Source organism: Ovis aries, chromosome 14 (assembly GCF_016772045.2).
Source record: "Ovis aries strain OAR_USU_Benz2616 breed Rambouillet chromosome 14, ARS-UI_Ramb_v3.0, whole genome shotgun sequence".
In the NCBI taxonomy this organism is placed as follows: Eukaryota; Metazoa; Chordata; class Mammalia; order Artiodactyla; family Bovidae; genus Ovis; species Ovis aries.
This window is the reverse complement of record NC_056067.1, coordinates 48,454,446-48,475,787: the sequence shown is the minus strand read 5'-3', so window position 1 is coordinate 48,475,787 and position 21,342 is coordinate 48,454,446. Positions and strand designations below refer to the sequence as shown.

Genomic DNA, 21,342 nt, shown 5'->3' with positions numbered 1-21,342 from the left:
CTGCTAAAGGAAGAGCTTCAAGGGATTTGCTTGGGAAACCCTTTTTTTTGGCGGCGGGGTCGGGGGGGACTTCTTAACTTGGCTTTCCTGGGTAGGCATTAAGCAGCTTATAAATCTTCTGAACTCATACACCCAACTGTAATGGATCCAGTTTTCAGTAATTCTCAAAGGAGTCTGAGATTCCCCAAATTTTCAGAACAACTGATTTGTGCCGTATCAGACCTTCCTATTCATTGTTGCCTTCTGACATCCCCACTGCCTCCAGAATGGGAAAAGATACATAATTCCATATTAGTTAACAAAATATTAATGACATCCCCTTCCCCATCCCTGTTGGGTTAATCCAGGAAGTAACAAGGGCCATTCTCCAAAGATTCCAGGTGTCTGCAAGCTGCAGCAATTTTTAGACCTGTGTTCAGTGTCTGGACTTCCGGGCGAATTCTGAGGGTCTCTGGCATCTGGTTGAAGTCTTTGCTTTTCAAGGAGCCCGACATCCTGACTCACATGTGGAAAGGGGCATCGGGGCCCCCCTGGGCTCTGCGGAGACCCACAGATTCTTGAGGGGTTGCCAAGAGAGCAGGATGGTTCAACCTGACCTGGGCCTTGGCTGGCCGTAGCCGCCCGCCACCTCCGACATGGATGTTGACCGTGGTGGCATAGCTGAGCCTCCGGGCTGGGGGTGGTGGGGGTTGGGGCTGGGGTGGCGGTGAAGGTGCCCGTGATGTGGGGGCAGAGGAGGACCAAGGGCCCCGGGAGGCTGGGGGAGCCTCTCCTCCAGGCCCCTGTCGCCGAGCCAGGCTCTGGCTGATGTACGAAGCTGCCAGGTATCTTGAAAGGGCAGCCGCATTGGGGCCCAGGAGCTTCCGTGTTGGGGGTGGGGGACTGTGGGGTGGGGTCAAGTCTGAAGACTCTGATCTGGCAGCGTGAGAGACCGAGGGGCCTCCTTGTTTGGCCAAAAGCACGGTGGTCTGGACTGGGGTGGGTAACGGGCCCTGAGTGTCCATAGGGCCTCCTTGCTCAGGCAAAGGTGCGGTGGCTGGAACCTGGTCATTCGTGAGGCCCTTCCTTTCCAACAAAGGTGTCAGCTTCTGAACCTGGAGGTCTGTGAGGCTTTGTTCCTGAAGCCAAGGTGCAGCGGCACGACCCTGGATGTCTCGGAGACCTCCCTGCTGGGGCAAAGGCAGGAGGGCTTGGACCTGGGCATCCGTGTCCGTGAGGCTTGCTGTCTGGGGCAAAGGTGTGGTAGCTGGAACCTGAAAATCGGGGGGTTCCTGGGGCAAGGATGGTGGGGCATCAGCTGGGTTCTGACGGTCCAAGTGGCCTCTGTGTACAGGCAAAGGTGAGGTACCCGGAACCTGAATGTCTGGGAGGTCACGCTGCAAGGGCAGTGGGGTGTCAGCTGGGATCTGAGGGTCCAGGCTGCTTCTGTGTATGAGCGAAGGATCGACGGCTGGCCCACAGGCAGTAGCTGGGGACTGAACATCCCTGCAGCCTCCTGGCTTAGTTACAGGGGTGTTGGTTGGGCTCTGGCTGTCCCAGCAGCCTTCTTGCTTGGGTGCAGGACTGGTGGCTGAAACCGTGACATCAGAGGAACTGCCCCGCTTGGGTGAAGCTGGGTTGGTGGGAAGCTGGACGTCCACATGGCCTCTTTGCTCAGGAGATGAGGTGCTAGAAGGAACCTGAGTACCCACGTGGTCTCTATGCTCCTGCAAAGGAGTGGCAGCTGGCACTTGGATTTCCAGGTGGCCTCGATCTGGTGAAATTGTAATAGCTGCAGCCTGGCTGTCTGGGGGGTCTTCCTCTTCCAGCAAAGGTGTGGCGGCTGGAATCTGGGTATTCCAGAGGCTTCCTTGCTCAGGCAGGGGGGTAGCAGCTGGAACCTGGAGGCTCAGATGGTCTTGCTCAGGCAAACTTGAAACATGTAGACCCTGGCTGTCCTGGCAGCCTCCCTGCTTAGTCAAGGGTGTGGCAGCTTGAACCCGGGCAGCAGGGCTGAGGGAGACAGATTCCTGGGCACAGGTCAGAGGGAAGGCCAGCTCACACACCAGCACATGTCCAAAGGCAGGCAGGGGTCCTGCATGCAAAGACAGATGGGTCGAGTTAGGACAGATCCCCCAGCTGGGGCCACCTCTGCTGACCACATACCTGGACCTCACCTGGCTCAGCCTGCTCCTGGGACAGGCCAGGTAACAGCTGCGGCTGGGCCAGAGCCCGAGGCCTGCGGCGGGGTGCGTTGGCCGATGCCCGGGTCTCAGCCCGCTGCATGTGCTGGATCCGCTCGCTGTAAAGCCGGGCTAACTCTCGCACTCGGGATGCTGACCTCTCCGAAGTCGGGACTCCCGCCTTCCCTCCTGCACTGCCACTGCCTCCACTCAGGTCCGAGTCTTCCAGGATCAGCAGTGGCTCAGGAAAACCCGGCCGGGCCAGCTGCCCCTGCTCCAGGGCCTGCCAGGCGCTCCGGATTTCAGAGCAAGAGCGGAACTCCAACTCATGTGAGAATCCCTGATCCCGGGTGACATCTGGGGGCTGGAATTCTGGGAATGATCCTCCTTCATCCTCCTCTCGCCCTGCCCTGCCTTCTGAGGAGGGCTCGCCCAGTTTTCCAGAAGTGTTTCCGGGGAAAAGTTCTCTCCGGGTGGCTAGAGTCTCATCCAGCTCCTGCGGGGGTCCCTGGAGCCAGGAATCACAGGGGAGCGGGCGGGCAGCGCTGGAAAGACTAGGAATGTCGGGGACGCTAGGAATGGCTGGAAGGCAGGGCATTTCAAAAACACTGGAAATGTCAGAGAGGCTAGGGAGGCGGGGCATCTGGGGAATTTCAGAAAGGCTGGGCACTTCAGGGAGGCTGGGTCTGTCGGGGCTTTTGGAAAGGCTGGGAATGTCGGCAATTTCAGCCGCACTGGAACCTTCGAGCCCCTCCAGGACGTGGAGTGGGGAAGGCTCCCGTTCATCCATGTCCAGTTCTTCTTCCTCCTCCTCTTCTGAAGAGTCTCGGCTGGGCAGGCCTTGGAATGTGAGGGTGTCACTGTCGCCTGGCACTTGGGAGTCTCCGGGGAACTTGGGAACATCATGGGGTGGCTGTAGCGGGCCCTGAGGAAGCCAAAAGGTGTCAGGGTGGGTTGGCCCCCTGAATCCCAGGCTACGCCCACCCAGGCCTGGAGCCCCAAGGACATTGGGAGGGGACGCCTGGCTCACCCCCGGATCCCGGAGGCCTCTTTGGTTCAGGAGCTCCAGGATTTCTTCAGTGATTGAGGGCCCAGAAGGGTCCAGCGTGGGGGGTCCTGTGTCCTCCAGGTCCTCAGGGGGTCCAGAAGTGGGACTTGGTGGCTGAGGCTCCAGGGGCGGGTAGAGCTCCCCCGCACTGCCGGTGTGCTGTGAGGAAGGCAAGGAAGGAGGGCGGGAGTCTGGGGGCCCCAATCCCCTCCCTCAGAGGACAGGGCCTCATCACCTTCTTCTTCAGACCGGGGACTTGGGAACTCAAGTTCCCTCCCCCAATAGACCCAGGAGTACGGGTTGTGGAATGTTTCTCACCTTGAGTCTAGGCTTAGCTGGGGAGGAAGAGATGAGAAAGAGGAAAGAGTGAGATGGAGGAACAAGTGTTATTCCTTGTTATTGATGAGTGGCCCCATCACCCCTCCTTCACGACGCCCGCGAGGCCCAGGGAACAGACACGGGCGCACCAGGCTGGGCTGGGCAGTCACTCACCGCTGTGTGGCAACATGACGTAAAGGTCCTTTAGAGGCTCTAAGGGGAAGACACAGTGATGTCAGGGCCCACTCCCCCACCTGACACCAAGTTCACCCTTAGGGGAGGGCACTCACCAGACTGTCTGCGGCCGCGACGGGTAGCGGTGGGTCCTGGTGATGGAGCTGTGGGGAGAGGTAGATTGGAACCCTGTTAGGACCCCCACTCCAGGTTCCTGGGGGAGGGATGAGGGGGAACCTCAGGGTTCCATCTCCTTTACCTGTGTTCCGTCGTCCAGGAGTGAAACTTCTAGCATCTCGCGGGCAGGGAGACCCAAGTGGGGGTGTAAGGGGCTCTGGGATAGGCTTGCTTTTAGGAGCACCTACAGGAAGAGATTTGGAGCTAATATTCTACTTTTTCTTTGAAGCGATTCCTCTACTGTCACATCCTCCCAACCCGAGGTCCCGACTCACAGTGCAGGCTGTTTTCAAGGAGGACTTGTTTTGCCTGAAAAAGATAAGCATGAGGGTTGAGGGGGCTGGGCCCTGAGAACCCCAGGCTCGGTCTGATTAAAGGGTGCTGCTACCTGTCAGGTGCCTTACATGACTGATACTCACGAATCCTCCCCACAGCCCTATGAAGTTGGTGCTATTATTCCTCCACGTGAGCAAGCTGAAGCCAGAGAGGTTAAGTTACTTGCCCAGAATCACACAGCAGGGATGTTGTGGAGTTAGGACTGAAACCCAGGTAACCCAACTTTGAATGTAACTATCATGCTGTAAGACAGCGCCCCCACCCCCGTCCCTGGCACTCAGGGTCTTTCAATGCTATTGAGTTGGGGGGCCTTCCCAAGTGGCACAGTGGTAAAAGAATCCTCCTGCCCATGCAGGAGATGCAAAGAGACGCAGGTTCAACCTCTGGGTCGGGAAGATCCCTTAGAGATGGCAGCCCACTCCAGTATTCCTGATTGGGAAATCCCACGGACAGAGGAGCCTGCTGGGCTATAGTTCAGGGTGGCCACAAAGACTTGGACATGACTGAGCGTGCATGCACGGGTCCCCCGCACCCTGAGGACCCCTAGTGGTGGTAGGAGCTGTACCTTGGCAGGGATGGAGGCGGGGTGGTTCTCAAAGAAGAGGCGCTGGAGACAGTGAATCCACAGCCTCTTCTCTTCTTGGTTCCTGGCCTAGGGGTGGGGTGAGGTGGGGGTGGAATTGGGAGCCAGTTGTGAGGTCTAGGGACCTGGGGGGCGGGAAATCCCCGCCTGCCCAGCCCCACCCTATCCTCACCTGGAGCAGGTGCCTGTGCTTGGGAATGGTCAGATCGGACACCTTGAACCCTAGAGGGTCTCGAGGGTTCTCGCTCACACTCAGGTTGCAGCACTGGGTGAGGGGCAGAGAGAGGCCTCAGACTCATCCATGTACCCCTCAAGTGTATCTGAGCCCCCTCCTCCTAAAAGATGTCCCCTTTCCAGCTTCCCTGGTGGCTCAGTGGTAAAGAATCTGCAGGCCAGTGCAGGAGACCTGGGCTTGATCCCTAATCAGGGAAGATCCCTCATGCCACGGAATAGCCCCTGCACCACAACTATTAAGCCTGCGCTCTAGAGCCTGAAAGCCACAACCACTGAGTTCACGTACCACAACTCCTGAAGCCCCTGCGCCCCAGAGCCTGTACTCCACAATAAGAGAAGCCACCATGCCTCGACTGGGCAAAAGCTCTCATAGTAATCAAGACCTAGTGCACCCATAAATAAATAAAAGATGTCCCCTTCCCACCCCGTCAACCCTCTCCACCAGGCTGGGCTCAGCTCTCCCTCACCAGCCCTCCCACTCTCATCTGGGTCAAGAAGACGTGACTGCAGAATAGCGTAGATGCTTGCCTGGTGGGCAGATCCAGGTCCTCCCCTTCTAGGTCCACATCACCTCTGCATAGCTCTGACCCTGCCTGCCTCTCCTTATTAAACCCTACCTCGCTCCTTGACCCAAGGAAACGTGGTCCTTTTAAGCGAGTTGCCCACTCGTGTATACCCTGCCCCTAGCCTCACCTTTGGCTCTACAGCTCTGTATAGAATACACCTGGCAGGCAACATCCGGCCCCGCCCCCATCCCTGAACTCACGAAGATGTGGCCCTTGTAGGTGTATTCCGGTCCCCGGCGCTTGGCCACGAGCAGCATCCGTGAGAACAGAAAGAGCAGCCGTTCACCCCCTCGGAGTCGGGGGCCGCTCCCTCCACCACCTCGGAATGCGCCCTCCAGCACTAGCTCCCCAAAAGCGCTGAGGTCTGGACCGGTCCAGCCGCCCAGGCGCCGTTGCACCTCCTGCCAGGACCCCAGGAACACACCGGCGGGCAGTGCACGCAAATCAAGACAGGGTGGTTAGCAAGCAGACCGTGAGGTCCCAGTCCACCCCAAGGCTCTGCCGACCCCCGGCCGGAGGCCCTCAGGTCCACCCCGCCCCCCCAGGCCCACGGCGGGTCCCAGCCCTCTCCCAGGGTCACCTGGAGGCGCGCAGCATGCTCCTGCTTGCGTTTCATGTCATTGATGTACCAGGCGACCGCTGTCATGGACACAATAGCCTCCTCCACCATCTCGCGGCCCCCGGCATCTGGGCCCTCCGCCCAGTGCTTGCCCAGCTCCTGGAGGGTAGGCGCCCAGAGAGAGGAAGATGAACAGAGAAAGGGAGAAACGAACAGAGAGAGAGAGAGAGAAGCAGGGGCAGAGATGGAGAGCCAGAGACCGAGAGACAAGCAAGCAAAGACAGGAAGTGAAGTCAACGGGCGCCAGCCCCCACTGCTAACAAGACACTGCCCCAGAGCTGGCCCAGTTTCTAGGGACCAGAGGCCTCCCTGGTCCTCGCTGGCCCAGCTTTCCCAGGGTCCGCACTCCAGATGCACCACCAGGTGGCCAATGGACAGGACCTCGCCCCTCCCCAGGCAGCCCCCCGGGGGCCCACAGCTGACCTGCAGCAGCAGATGGTACTTGAGGATGCGCTGGACAGGCTTCAACAGGAAGCTCTGCAGGGGCAGCGAGTGATGGAGCTGGGCCTGGCGCTCTTGCAGCCACATGGCTGCTGGTGGGGACAGTGACAGCTCCCGGAGTAGGGCCAGGGAGCTGGAGACACAGCACAGGTCAGGGGGATGGGCAGCTACAGCAGGCCAGGCTGGGAGGAGTCAGGGAGTGACCAGGGTTTGGGAACGCTCAGGGGCTGGTTGAGGTTAGGGAGAAGGCGGACATGGTTGCAGTCTGGCAGTGTTGGGACTTGACTGGGTTGGGGTAGGGGGTGCTCGGCTAGCGCACATCAACTTGTGGGGCACAGCCTGGGCCCAACAGGTGCTTCTCAGTCCTCACCTCGGGTAGTTCATGCAGTACAATGTGTAGATGTCGAAATCCTCGCTCTGTGGGCAACAAGGGAATCAGGGAGACGTCAGTGCCCAACTCCTCATGACCCCTCCCTCCAAGCCTAGCCCAGGCCTGCTCCCCTCCCACCCTAACCCCCTTACCCAGGCCCCAGCCTCACCCTCTGCACAAAGCACTCAGCGATGCCCCCGGCGCTGCTGCTGCCCTCCAGGTCTTCCAGGAGCTCACTGGGGAGGGGCAGAGAGAAAGGGTGAAGGACCACCCTGCCCCCACAGACCCACCCCGCGAGGACACCAGAAGGCTGGGCCTTGGTGGGCTGCCAGGATGGGATGTCACGTCCACATGAAGGGTCCTCTGATCACGACGTGGGAGGTAGCAACCTGCTCGGACGCTGTCCTTGGGCAGCATCATGTTCCTCAGCCTGAGATCTTGTCACAGGCAGCATGAGCCTTGAGGATCTCATGGGGCACAGCCTGGGAGAGGGGTGTCAGGACCCTTAGAGCTGTGATAACCTTAAGATCCTATTGTGACCCTGAAAACTTGTCGTGACTCACAAACCTCCCACAAGAACTTTATGTATAATTAGGGAATTCCCTGGTGGTCCAGTGGTTAGACTAAGTGCCTTCATTGCTGGGTCCAGGTTCGGTCCCTGGTTGGAGAACTAAGATCCCGAAATGCAAACGGTGAGGCCAAAAAAAAAAAGCGTAATTAAGGGTCATCAGAGGATGAGACGGCTGGATGGCATCACCGACTCAGTGGATATGAGTCTGAGCACGCTCCGGGAGATGGTGAAGCACAGGAAAGCCTGGTGTGCTGCAGTTCACGGGGTCGCAAAGAGTCGGACACGATGGAGCGACTGAACAAGTGTCATTAAGACACGTAGGTGTCACGCTCTCCTGGAACTCTAGCACCCTCCGCACAGGGGGCCAACCATCCTGGTTTGTCTGGACTGCGGGGTTTCCCAGGATGAGTCACACAAATGCTCACAGTCATGATCCTCAGCCTGCACAGGAGTCTTTGATTCACTGTGCTCCATGATCTGACAGGGCGCTAGCCCCATCTCATTGCCTGGATCCATCCTGATATTTGGACCTCATCTGGGTCCTTATTCCCCATCATGATCCCTGCCCAATATCATAAGACCCCATGTTCCAGTCTGGACAGGGCGCCAAGGTTTGGGTTAGAACACAGCCTCTCTTCCTGAGCTCCCTAGCCCACCCCCCTGCCCACCCCACCCATCCCTGACCTGCTGAACTCGTAGATGTCCTCGATGTTGGCAAACAGTGTGCCCACCTGCTCCGCACTCAGCCCCAGAACCCCGCCATCCAGCAGAGGGCCCAGGTAGTCCTGTGGGAATGACTGGGGTTATGGGGGTGGAAGGGCTGGCCCAAGTCCCCACGGCACTGGGATGCCCACCCGCCTCACCTCCACGATGCTTCGGAGGTCCCGGACGTAGGCCCGCTCTGTCTCCACAATCTCACGGGCCACACGCTCCAGCCTCGAGGGTTTCGAAGAACCCGAGGTCCCCACAGGTGACAGATGCAGGCGGATGGGGGGCCCTGGAAGGGGCTCTGGCCTCGAGGCTGAGCAGGCTGGGGTGGGGCCCGGAGCCGGGTCCCCCTCAGAGCCCACAGTGCTCAAGGACGTGGAGCTCCCAGAACCTCGTGGGGAGGTCATGGCGGGGGTGGCAGGGGCTGCTGGGGTTGTGGAACAAGCCATCAGGGGGGCTCCTCAACTGAGTAAGTGCACTCAGCCCCCACACTCACCCACCCCTGATCAACATCTCTCTAACCAGCTCCCCTCTCTAACCAGCCCTGTCCTCTCCAGGCAGGGTCCTCTCTGAACTGCTGGCCCCCATTCCTTGAATCCACCTCCATGTGTCATCCTGGGAGAACTTTATTATTTAGCCTGACTCTTTTACTCTCACGAGGATAATCCCATACCTGCCCTCAGGGTAAAGTCCAAACTCCTGAGATCCAAAGGGCCCTCTGCAGGGTGGCCATTAGAGACCTTTCCTGTGTGTAGTTTTCCCAAGACACACCACTTCTTACCCTTTGGGCTCCAGGCACTCAGCTTCTCTGGTTTACTCAAATAAGCAGCCTCTTCTCACCTCTCTGCTCCTGCGCAGAATACGCTTCCTGCCCTCTCTCAATTCACCCCACCTAATCTTTCAATTCTCAGTTTAGATATCCCCCTCCTCCAGGAAGCCTCCCTTGATCTCCCAGACAGGGCTCCCACTGCCCTCTGAGCTCTCCCCATCCCAGCCAGCCCTGACCACTGTGTGCTGGGCTTCCCTCAGGGCCTCAGGATGAGTCTCTCTCCCTACCGGACCTGGAGCTCTGTGCAGGAGGGCCAAGGTTGTCTTGGTCAGCCTGTGTTGCCTGCACTGGGTCAGCCTGGGAGGCTGTAGGGTCTTGAACGAAAGAATGAATGCCCAGCAGGCTCCACCCCTCCCTCACCCGCTCACCTGTCCGAGTGTCACACACAGCCGCACAGTCACACACTTCACCTCTGTGGCCGAGGCTAGGGCTGGGTTTGGACAGGCCCAGTCCACGGGCTCCCTCGGGCATGGCTGAGTGGTTCAGCGGCTTCTGCAGAAAGACCCCCTTCTGGGATACCAGGACCCCATAGACTTTCCGGTCTCCACACCGCCCCCACCCCCGTGAGAGTTAGGAGGACGGTCTGAATCCAGGGAGGGGGCCCTGGGAGTAACTAATGGGGGAGACAGTCGCAAAGTGATAGAAAGAGGGGAGCAAGGAGAGAGAACACAGAAAAAAACGGGAAGGGTGAAACAAAGAAGAGTGAAGCGAACAAGAGTCGCCCAAGCTGTGAGTCTGGTCTGTCTGGGGCCGGAGGCTCAGGGATCCTGGGAACGTTTGGGCTCCGGTTGGAGCCGAGGGCGAGGGGCAGGGCTGGGAAAAAGCCGTGGGCGGGAGGCCGCGGGGTCCCAGGGGAGGGCGGAGGAGGCTGGGGGACCGGATGCCAGGGTCCTGCAGACGGCTTCCTCCCCCACGGAGGGCTGCGAGTCGGGGCGCTGGCCCTGAGTCCTCGACCCCTTTCAGTCAAGTCCCTCCGAGATCCGCTCACTGTCCCCACAGCCGCAGCGCCTCCCCACAGCCCTCTAGCCCCCAACTCCCCGCCGGCGCCTCCGCTCGCCCCCCGCCGGCACGCCCCCTCATTGTTCAGCGGCTGCGGCGCCGCCCCCTCCCCCAGCCCTTCGGGGCCCCTCGCCTCCCCCCTCACCTCCCCGGGAGTCTCCAGCCCCGAACCGAGGCAGCCCGGTTCCTATTTGACCCTAGCACGGTCCCCGGGGAGGCGCAGAGCCGGCACTCTCGGGTCTCTGCAAGTCAGGGGTGTGAACTTCGGGCTCTCCGGCTCCGGCAACCAGAATCCGGGGTCTCTCGGAAAACCGGGAGCAGTGGTCCAGATTTCTTTCGTCCTCTAAACGGAAGATGCTGGGAGCCTCGACGCTCGAGTCTCAGATAGGGGTGCTGGGAACCCAAATTCCTGAGTCTTCCAGACGGGGTCGTGGGGTGGGGGGAGGGCTGGATTCCTGAGTTCCCTAACTCTAAGAGCAGGGGTTAAACTACTTCCAGACAGGAGCGCAGAGTCCCAAATTCCAGGGTCCTCTTTTAGTGGGCGCTTCAGCCCCCAACGGGCTGGATGAGGCTCTAGGAGTCCGTATCCCAAGTTCCTCCAGTCCTGGGAGTTTTGGGCTCAGCTTTCTGGGAAAAACTCTGGAGGGAACCTCCGGTCTGAGATCCTAAGTTCTTCGAAACCGGTTGCAGGAAGCTCGGCCTCCAGGGTCGCGCGGGTCTGCTGTCCCGGACTCCTGGCTCCTCCTCCAGGAGGGGGCGCTGGGCACCTGGATATCTGGGGTCCTCTAGCCTGCCTGGTCGCTGGGGCCTGGGCTTCGGGGTCTCTCAGGACGCGGTGCAGAATTTCGGACGGCTGGAGTCTGCAACTGTAGACCCCTCAGGCTTCGGGATGGCTGGCACCGGGAACTGGCGGCGGCGGCGGCGCCACATCTGTGGCTGGAGAGTCCGGTCCCAGCGGTGGGGCGGGGGGCGGTCGCCTGGGGCTTCCCCTCCCCCCCCGCCCGGGCTCATATCCTGTTCCCGCCCGCAGGGGGGAGGGGCCGCCTTCCGGCCGGCCAGCCCGCAAAGGGTTAAGACCCCTCCTCCCTGGATTCTGAATATTGATGAGAAGGCGGTCCCGGACAGGCTACACCCCCACATACCAAAAGCCTCGCAGACTTTTCCCTTTTACAGCAAGAGCCTTCCAGGCGTGAGAAGCCGGAACTGGTAACGCACTTTCTCCTATCGGCCAATCCAAAGATTCCTATTTGTATATGCAAAGTAGAGGCGGGGCTAGCCTCCAAGGTCACGTGGTCAGGAATGACTGAAGGACTCCGCGGCGCAGGGGTGCGGCCGAAGCTCCAGTGGCGCAATCGGTTAGCGCGCGGTACTTATATGGCAGTGCGAGCGGAGCGATGCCGAGGTTGTGAGTTCGATCCTCACCTGGAGCAGTTTTTGATTTTCTCTTACCGATTTATAAATTTATTCTTATTAATCAACCTAAACATTTCGATCGTCGGAATTTTTAGGCTGGAAAGAATCCTGGGACTCTGGTGAAAGATCAGTTAGGGAGTGTTTTCTATTGTGGGGATGTGCAGTTTTCGTCTTCGTCACCAGGGGGTGGTGTTGCCTCTTAGATGTCTGGGAATTTGGGTCTAAATCTCAGTTTAAGAATTTTGTAGATGTGTCAGGCAGTGTCAGTTCTCGGCAAACCATGTAAGTGACACTGTCTCTTTGTCCATCTTTTTCTATCTTGGATTTTCTTCTTCCAGTTTTATCGCGATATATATAATTGCTGTTAGTTCAAGGTGAACAAAATAATTTTAGATACATGTAAATTGTGAAATAATTACAATGTTTAATTAACATCAATTACCTCAGTTACTATCGTGTGTGTGTGTGTGTGTGTGTGTGTGTGTGTGTGTGTTGGAGTTCTCTCTCCTCGTTTCTGAATCGATTATTTTTTTCAATAAATTCTGAAGCTTGTGACCACTATGTGACTGGTTCCTGTTTGGGGTTTAGATGTGAGTGATACAGCAGTGACCAAGACAAAGTCCCTGCCTCTGAGGATTTGACACTCGAATGTGAAGGGTTGGGGGGGGGGGGCTGATTGCTATAAACCTAAGATCTAAGTAATTTTATATGTTAGGTGGTGATAATAAACATCATGGAAAAAGTAGAGCAAGGTAGGGAGGAAGGGGGTTGCAATAATAGTAGTCAGGGACCATCTCTGAGAAAACATTTGAGCAGAGACCTGAAGAAGGGGAGCAAGCTGTTGGGATACTTCGGGAAGTACAACAGAAACAGCCAGTGCAAAGGCCCTGTGGCTGAGGTGTACCGGCAAAAGCCATAATGACTAGAGCAAGAGTGACCAAAGATGAGAGCCAGGCTGTGTAGGCGATTAGGACTTAGGACTTTGGCATTACTGTGTTCTGACTGAGGTGTCATTATAGTTTCCCTTTGGTTGTTTAGCGGGGGAGTGGGGAAGAGACTGAAGCTACGGGCAGGTGGGGCCAGAGAGGAGTCAGGAGGGTGGGCTGTAACATCTCTTTAGAAAGTGAATCAGACAGGGTTGCTGTTGGTTTGGGTTGTGGCTTTGAGGGAAAAACAGTCAAGAGGACCGGCTCTCTGCACTGGTAACTCGTGGCAGGTGCTGTTTTCTCAAACAAGGGTTTATTAGTTTATTTCCAAGGGGCAGAGTATCTGTTTTTTTGCAAAGGGAAGAACTCTTTGTGTTACTTCTTGTTCTTTTAGTGTCTGTATATATCTGCGTAGCTTGCGCTTCCTCTCCAACATTTCTAGGTTTCTGTCTCTCTTTCCCCAGCCCTTTCCCAAAACGGAGCGCGGGGATGGGAGGGCTTCGTGGGAGAGGAGATCAAAGGTTAGGGCCCACCAGTGGGCTACGGGAGAGGGCCAAGGAGTGAGAGGTCAAGGAGGCATGAGGATGGGAGGGGAAGAGACGAGCACTCTAGGAGGGAATGGGGTACGGCAGAAATGGGGTGAGGAGGGAGGTGGAACCAAGGGGAAGAAGAGTGTGGGCAGGGAGAGAGGAGTGGAGAGGAAAGGAAAGGGAGCGAGAAGAGGAAGGGAACTGGAAAGGAAGAGAACAGGGGATAGAGGACGGAGGATGGGGGCAAGAAGGAAAGGAAAGTAAAAAGAGGAAGGGGCGACAAGTGCTGGGGGGAGGGGAAGAACTGGAGAGGGTGGGGAAGTTGGGGAGGGGAAGGGTGGCGCAGGAGGGTCTGGCGAGGAGGAACTGAAAGGGGGGGGGGGAGGGGGGAGGTGGGAGAGGAGAGGGAAGATGGGGGAGAGGAAAACCAGGGGGTAAGCAGAGAAACAGGGGTCGAAGCGGGAGGAGGCCACGACGGAAGGGGGCGGGGCGCAGGCGCTGACGCTGGGCAGCTTCCGGGCTCGGAGCGCCGGGCTCCTCCGCCCCAGGGTGGTTCCCGCCGCCTCTTGCCTTGTATGGTCCGAGGACGCGGCCCTCCCGGGAGCCCCGCCCCGACCGAAACCCACCCTCCCGGGCCTCGCGATCGCCGACTCCCACCCCGCCTGGGGCGAGAGACCGCGAGTTTCCACGGCTCAGAAAAGTCGAGATTCCGCAATCCCGAGCCTCCCGAATCCCGACAGCCAAGATTTTGGTATTCGAGATTCAAGGGGCCCGGAAAGCCAGAGTCTGCAGTTGTGCGATTCTTCAAACGTTCTAGTGTTAGGTCTCCAGAAGACCAAGTCTGAGATTCCCCAGTGTTGAGATTCCAGAATCCTGAGGCTTTCAAGATGCCTCCCCCAAGATTCCGAAAACCTGCGTATCCCCACACTCTCCGGACCCCAGGACGCCCCGGCTTCCGAGACGACCCCTCCCCCACCCGCCGCGCCGGCCGCCTGCCTTCGCCCGCCCTGGGCTCGCGCCCCAGCACATTCCGTCCTCCCCACTCCGCCCCGCCCTCCTCCCTCGGCCCCGTGGGGACGGAAACATCTCGTCCCCGCCCGCGCCCTGCCGAGAGCTGGGTCGAGGAGTCGGGCAGGACAGGAGTTTCAGCGCCCCCCACGCCCCGGGAACTGGCTCTCCCGGCTCCTCTCGGGTGATCTCACCTGGCCCCGCCCTCTCAGGTGAACGGCTGGGCCCGGTGACGTCATTTCCTGCCAGGTAAGTGCCGCCAGCGCCTGGGCTCTGGGTAGGTTTGGAGGAGCTACCCGAGGCTGATTCCAGTTTCTAAAAAAGGCCACACCGTCCACCCCTCCCATCTTACTGCCTCAAGACCGCACAACAGCCGGGATTCCAATTTACACACAGATTTATTTAAAAATTCCAGAAAACCACAAAAATAAATTTTTAACAATATATATTACTTAATATATTATAGTGTATACTTATAACAATAATTATTTCATCGTTTCCAATATTACAAAAAGAGGAAGAAAAATACAAGGGAAGCAGACGACCCAATATATATAAATACTATAAAATCTATTAGAATAAATAAAGTCGTCATAAATAAAGGGCCCAAAGGCGGGGGTGGGAGAGCCGGGCGTTGGCAATGGCTTTGGCTACTTGCTTTTGGAGGGAAGTTTGAGCACCAGGATTCCCTTTCAGGTGAGGCTCCAATCACGACACTGGAGCCCCAGGATCTAGGAAGTAACTGGAAGAGGGCATTGGGGGCTTATTATTCACAGCATTGGGCAGGGGTGAAGTTGAAGAGGCTTACTACCTCCCTCAAACTTGCTACATTTTTTTTAAAAGACCCCATAAAACACTCCTTCCCAAACAGCCTGCACGCTGAGGACCTGCCCCAGCGCGGGGGTCAGGGGAGTGAGTTAATGCACTTTGGAAGGTGGGGAGAACTACATGATTACGAGTCCCTCAGTTCCCTACAGCCCCGGGACCCCTTGTGGAACCCACGCACAAGAAAAATGGCCCCCCTTAAGATCCAGCTGATCTGTACTAGGCAGGCACTTGTCACTCCGAAACGGAGATACGATTGAAGATGGGAAGTCGCCGAGGGGCGGCAGGTGGCTGAGGTGGCCCAAAAACCCCAGCCTCAAAGACAGGTGAGTCGGATCCCCCCAGGCTGCTGCCGCTGCTGGCATATTCGTCGGGATCAGATCCCAGGGAGTGTGCAGAAGGGCTCCGAGCTAGGCCACCCACAGGCCCCCAGACGCTGTTGGGGGTGGCCCTTCGGCAGGAAGGGCAACAGGCTGGGGTGGGGTCCCTTCGGGACACAGGTGTCCCGGGGGCAGCAGAGAAAGCAGAGGGTGAAAGTGGAAGGTCCCCGGGTGGCGGTGGTGGGGAGCTGGAGGGCGAGAAGGACCATGAGGGCACGGAAGGGCCTGCTAAGCTTGCTGGTGGTGGCGAGGTTCGGCGGCCCGAGGGCAGCCCTGAGAAACTGATGCTCTGGCGCAGCACATGGGGATGGCCGGGGGCAGCCAGGTCCTCGCTGGGGTTGTGGATGAAGTGGCAGCGCGAACCGTAGGGGCAGCGACCCTGGAGGTAGAACTTGTGGCAGAGCTCCGTCTTATACTTGGGGTGGCGACTGGGCTGGCGCAGCTCACCCAGGCCATGGGCAAACTGGCACTTGGCCCCATAGCGGCAGCGCCCGCTTTCTGAGAAGGTCCGACATAGTTCAGTCTTGTAGCGGGATGAGGTGGTGGGAGTCGCGGTAGGCGAGGTGGGTGAGGGCGACAGCTCCGAGCTGGGTCGAGGAGCCAGGGGCGCAAAGCCTGGGGGTGGGGGCACCCAGCCGCAGCTGCGACCCTCCACCAGGCTGGTGGAGCGGCCAGGCAGGCGGGCAGCGGCCTCAGGCAGGCTGGAGTCGGATGAGCTGAGGCTCCAGGGTCCCGAGGAAGCCCAGCTGGTGCTGGACTCAGTCTCTCCGAGGTCGGATGGCAGTTCAGGGCTCAGCGACAGGAGGCTCTGTGGAAACAACGATCGGTTAAGACACCGAAAATACAGGGTGACGCCCCGCCCCAGCTGCAGGGCAACCAAGGGCTTGCCAGTCCGGTTTGTGGGCTCCCGGCCTCAGCCCCACCCGCCCTAAGGGAAAAAAAAAAAAAAAACAAACCTCGGGTTCCGGATCTCAGGGATCCCGATTTGGAGGTTTATTCGCGATTTAAGCTCATCCCGAGGGACCCACTAATCTCGGCTCCCCCGGCTGGATCAGAGGGGCCCTAAAGTCAGGACAGACTGCTGTTCTCCAATTTTTTAAGCCTCTGGGCCTCTCGGGATCTGACCCCACTCATCGGTTTCTCCAATTTCACAAGTGGAACAGCGGGCAAAATTAAGCCAGGAGTCCGGATCTCTTCGGGTTTAGAATTCCAAGATCCTCTGGGGCAGGGAGCGAAGAGACAGAAGTCAGCTCCCGCTCACCCTGAGACTCCAGCCCCAGAAACGCCTCCGCGCAAAACCGCGCCCTCAGCAACTACTCGGGTAATCCAGGTGTGGGGGCCATTTCCGCCTCCAGACAGCCCCGGTCTGAGAAAAGTTCTCCAGCTTTCCATCTCCGAGGGCCACCCCACTCGTGTTGGGGCCGAGATCAGAAAGCCACAGGCTCCATTTTCATCCCCAGAGGATCACACTGATCTGATCCGGGAGGCAGGAACCCCGGGCCGGTGTGAAGCGCTAAGGAGTTCCAGTTTGAGAAGGGAAACCGGTGCGGGGAGGGCTGGTCCGGGGCAGGAATTTGTTTGCGGCCCTAGAAAGCCCTGGTTTGAGAAGGGAGTCAGGTGTTGCGGACGTCGGGGTGCCGATCGGTTGGGGGGCTCACCTTGTAGATGGCGGCGAGATCCATGGCGGCGCAGATGGCCGAAGGATGTAGAGCCGACGGAAAGTGGGAGCGCTGAAGTCACGCTGCGGTGGAGTGGAAGAGCCGCCACTTTTATTCGACCAGAGGGGAGGCGGGGCCAAGGGGAGTTGGCCCCGGGAGGGCGGGGCGAGGAGGGGCGCTTCCCGGACGCGCGCCCCCAGCGCAGCACTGCCGGCCCGAGTTCGGAGCCCTTCCGCCTGGATCCCGGCCCGAATTCGCCTGAGCGGGGCCCGCGGGCGGTCGCGACCCCGCGGGGAGTGCGTGAGGTGGGGGGTGGGGGTGTCGGCCCAGTTTTCAAGGCTGGAGACTGAGGCGCGGAGAAGGGAACCGGGACGGAGGTGGGGGCAGGGCTCCCGGGGGAATTGACAAGGGCAGAGGCGGAGAGGGCGTGCGCGCGCGACACTGATCGACAGGGGCGGGGAGAGGCGAACCGAGAGCAAGAGAGAAATGGAGGGACGCAAAGAGAAAAACATGGGGGCACACACACACACGGGGGGAGCTACGCACACAGGGAGACATGCACAGAGCGGGGGAGACAGGGTGAGGAGAGGAGGGGAGGTGGGAAGGCAGAGCTTGAAAAGAGACGTAGACAGTCCCCAAAGAGACAAATTCAGAGCGAGAAGCGGGAGGGAGGGAGAGTCGTACAAATAGAGAAGGGGCGAAAACTGGAAGAAACAAACATCCACAGACAGAAATCCGCAGGAGCAAAACAGTGAGAGAAGAGCCTCCCCAATCCTGGACGGTCTTGCTCCCGAACTGCCCAGATCCTGAGACCTGGACCGCCCTCTTTGCTCCCATTCACGAGGATTGGGGGTGAGGTGGGGTCCCACACACCTGGTGAGGTTGGAAAGGGGCCTCATTTCCCAAATACAGGACCGCTGTGTCCTCTCACCCTCACACAAATAATGGCGCTTCTGATGGCTTCCTCTGGGCTAGGCACAATTGCAGAAAGTGTCTTACATACATTAACCCAAGGAGGTATTATGCCCATTTTAAACACAGGGAAACCCAGGCATGAAGAGGCCAAGTTATTGTTAGTGAATGGCATTAGCTTAATACCAGGGCCTTAAATCATATTAAAGGGAGTTTGCACTCAAGAAAACTCAAGATTGGAAAGGGGGAGATCTTTTATTATGATGGAGGGTTTCTTTGCTGGAAAGCTGTCTCAAATGGAAGAAATGGATCATCCCCAACTGATGGTCGGATGGGACTCTCATAAAGGGATGTGCCTTGAAAGAACTCTGCGTTTGCAGAAATCACTCCCCTCATTGACAAGTCTTTTATTGTAAAGGAGTTGCCCTGAGTGATGCTCTCTTAAGATATGGTAAAAACACTAATTTTTAAAGGGGGTCTCCAGAGCTGGCTGCCCTGACTGAAAATACGGTGGTAGAAATAAATCATTGCCACGGAGTGCAGTTATTATGGTGGAAAGTTCATTCTTGCAGGTTGTGACTGCGGACTGCGGGCTTGTATTGAGGTGGGGAGATTCTGCTAGGCACGCTGATCTGCTCGTCCGACAGAGCACGGGGGAATCCCTGGTGCGGCGCTTTCTCGGGCCGAGGGGCCTTCCCGGCCGGTCCCGTGAGCTGGGCGGCTGCGGGCGGCTCTGGCACGGTTGCAGCCTCCCTCTCGCCAGTGACTCACTCGCAAGGGGCGGGGGAGGGGGGCTTCCTGGAAGCCGTGACGAGGAGGCTCGACCCGGACGCCCGGGTTCCTCTCTGTAACCAGGGTTTTGGTCGCCTGTAAACAGAGGCTTGAGGACTACGGGAAAAGGGGGGAAAAGGGAGATGCCCGGCACCCGCCGCCCAGTTGGGCTCCAAATCCCTGTGCCGGTAGTAGGACTAAGGGGCGGGAGAACGAGAGGTGGGAGGCATTCTGGGGTTCCTAAGGGCCGGCTCGGCTCTGGCCGCGATCCGGGAGGAGGGAATACCAGTTTCGATTCCCTGGAGACGGGGAGCAGTTCCCATTCCTGAGTCAGGCTGACCCCCTCCCCTCTCCCATCTGCTGAGTCATCGGCCCAAGGGCCAGGGCGCTTCGGATTGGGAGATTCTCAAAGAGACTGGAAGGGGCTTTGCGCGCCGAAGGACTGCGCACCCATCGAAACACTAACAGGGGCGGGGGTACTGAGAATCCCGGCCTTTGCCCCTTCTTGCTTAGATCAAGGGGTTCGGGTTTCCAAGCCGCCTCCTCGCTCAGACCCAGGACACCCGGCTCCCAGGCCGTGGCTTCACCAGACTCAGGAGTCCTGGCTCCCAGCTACCCTGTCTCTCAAATGAAGGAGTCCGAGCCCCCCCAACCCCTCTCTCTGATTGAGGAGCCAGGCTCCCATCCCCCGCTCCACCCCGTCCAGGCCTCAGGAGTCCCAGCTCAGGAGGAAGTTCAGAGCAGGACTCCGCCCAGCTCCCCACGTAGCCAGCGGGAAAATCCGTGGCCTCGGCGAAAGCCGGGAATCCCCTCTGGAATGACGGTGGGGAAGGGGATGGCCGGGGTCCCCCGCGGGGCGCAGGGGGGCAGGTCCGGGACGGGCTGGCTGGGGGGAAAGGGGCGGAAACCAGAGAGGCTAAAAATACAGCGAGCGCTTCCGGCCTAGGGGGAGGGGAATGGAGAGCAGAGTTTCCAGAAAAACAAGCGGGGACGGGAAACGCGGGGGTGTGAGAGCCGGCGCGAGTGCGCGGGCGAGGTGGGGACTGTGTACGCGCTGCACGTGTGACCTGGGCCCGTGTGCTCCTGGCGTGACTGACTGGCGGGAGCCGTGTGCGCAGCTGCGCGGGCCCAGCGGCTGGTGTGCCGTGCGGTGCGTGTGGACCGCGTGAGCGCCGCATGTGCAAAGGGGGGCTGCCCTGGAGCGCCTGGGTGTGTGGTGGGGCAAGTAGGTGTGGGACACAAATGAGCCCACTGTCCTATGTCAAGGCCGTGTCCTTACAACCCTCTGACACCGCTCTGAGAATAAACACGGGAAACCGCCTCTGCCTGTGTGACCATACTGTGTTGACACTCACCATCGCTGGGTGAGGGAGTATGTACTCAAACGTAACTGCCTTTGAAGTGGCATCCCATGAGAACTTGTGACTTCCATACCTACCTGCACATCTGTGTGTAGCTCTGAACCACCATGGGATCTGGAGTGACTAAGAGCTGGGAACTCCTTGAGGGAGGCCGCTGAGGGTGACTGTGTGTCCTTGAGGGTGATGAGGAGCTGTGAGCACACAGCTTGGGAGCTGAGGGTGTGTGTGAGAGCCTGTGTGGCTCTAGGTGGCTTAGCTGTGTTCAAGACCTCTGGAACTGTGTTGTTATCAGGTATGTGAATACTGTTCCTGTGTTTGTGTCCTTGGGGTGTAGCTGAAAACACCCAGGAGGCCAAGTGTCTGGAAGCAGTTCCTCTGTGGCCAGGTCACAAGGCAGTGAAACTGGTGAACTTTGGTCCCTGACGTCTGCAGCGCATGATGGGAGGGTGGCTGGCGCACTCCTGCTCCTCTTGGTGGCCTTCCTGGGCAGAGCAGGGGCAAAAAGGCAGGCACACTTGAACCTGAGAAGCCTTATCTAAAGCCAGCCTCACTGCTTTTGATAATGTTGAGCTGAGGACAGGGCTGAGTCAGCTGGTGATGGGCAAAGTCTGAGATGGGGTAGGAGATAGCGGCTTAAGTGGTATAGACGGTTGTTTATGTATTCATATGGTTGGATTGTTCTTTGAGTCTGTCTGTGGGACTGTATCTGGGACCGAGACAACCATGATTGCAGGATGGCGGGTCACGCTGTTCTCTACTAGAGAAGAGGGGTTGTGTGCCTGTTTCTCCTGGTCTGGTTTGCCCTGTGCAGTTGTGCATCTCATGGACACCCTTCCCTGGAGTGGGTGGTTGTGCACCAGGCTGTACAGTTTTCCTCTGGGCCTGCTAATCCAGTAAGAACCTTCACTAAGGTCCTCTTCTACCCTGCCTCTTCACTGTGGTCCTGGCATCCACGTTATTCCATCAATGCACCAGCACAGCTCTGCCACAGGCAGGGCCTCTGCATTTGTTCCCTCTGGAATGTCCAGGACTTATTCCCTCTCCTTTAAGTTCACTCCAGTACTGCCTTCTCAGGGAGGCCTTCATGACCCGGGTCAAGGATTAGAAAAGGTTTAAAAATAACCTTGTTATCCATTTAACAAATAATAAATACATCCATGGGGTCACAAAGAGTTGGACACAACTGAGCAACTGAACCAACAAAATACATGTACCATCCATTTACCCCCCCCAACCTAAACTCTCAAACTTTCATGTTTTCCAATAAAGTAACATAATTCTCCATGTGCAAACCTTACACCTTTAGATCTATTCCTAACACTACCCTCCACCCCCACCCCCCCTTCTACTTCTGGTCTCTTTTCTTTCTTAGAACTTCTCACTGCTTGACACTGTGTTTTACTTTATCATACTTAACTGTCAC

The 21,342-nt window shown here is 58.1% G+C and overlaps 2 protein-coding genes and 1 non-coding gene across 7 annotated transcripts; 1 reads left to right on the top strand and 2 right to left on the bottom strand.

The window, feature by feature from the left end:
• Nucleotides 1-291: 291 nt before the first annotated feature.
• Nucleotides 292-11,358, bottom strand: PLEKHG2 (pleckstrin homology and RhoGEF domain containing G2). Of its 5 annotated transcripts, none has more exons than XM_060398068.1 (20): nt 11,278-11,358; nt 9,505-9,628; nt 8,463-8,734; nt 8,284-8,384; nt 7,418-7,510; nt 7,198-7,264; nt 7,029-7,075; nt 6,641-6,791; nt 6,179-6,316; nt 5,799-5,999; nt 4,971-5,063; nt 4,781-4,867; nt 4,155-4,188; nt 3,962-4,063; nt 3,819-3,866; nt 3,703-3,741; nt 3,529-3,545; nt 3,193-3,369; nt 2,157-3,087; nt 292-2,074 (listed from the first exon to the last, which is right to left on the bottom strand). In XM_060398068.1, the coding sequence occupies exons 2-20, from the start codon at nt 9,605-9,607 to the stop codon at nt 501-503; spliced, it is 4,275 nt and encodes a 1,424-aa protein (XP_060254051.1). In that variant the 5' UTR covers nt 9,608-9,628; nt 11,278-11,358; the 3' UTR covers nt 292-500. The 5 variants fall into 5 exon arrangements, with proteins under 5 accessions (XP_060254051.1, XP_042087950.1, XP_042087952.1 ...); XM_042232016.2 differs by lacking the exon at nt 11,278-11,358 and adding an exon at nt 10,281-11,099; XM_042232018.2 differs by lacking the exon at nt 11,278-11,358 and adding an exon at nt 10,281-11,099 and having other exon boundaries at nt 8,463-8,731.
• Nucleotides 11,359-11,472: 114 nt separating this feature from the next.
• Nucleotides 11,473-11,565, top strand: TRNAI-UAU (transfer RNA isoleucine (anticodon UAU)). The gene is given in 2 exon segments: nt 11,473-11,510; nt 11,530-11,565. It is a non-coding gene; the product is annotated as a tRNA-Ile (tRNA).
• Nucleotides 11,566-15,071: 3,506 nt separating this feature from the next.
• Nucleotides 15,072-16,899, bottom strand: ZFP36 (ZFP36 ring finger protein). The gene is made up of 2 exons (NM_001009765.1): nt 16,876-16,899; nt 15,072-16,025 (listed from the first exon to the last, which is right to left on the bottom strand). The coding sequence occupies exons 1-2, from the start codon at nt 16,897-16,899 to the stop codon at nt 15,072-15,074; spliced, it is 978 nt and encodes a 325-aa protein (NP_001009765.1).
• Nucleotides 16,900-21,342: the final 4,443 nt, after the last annotated feature.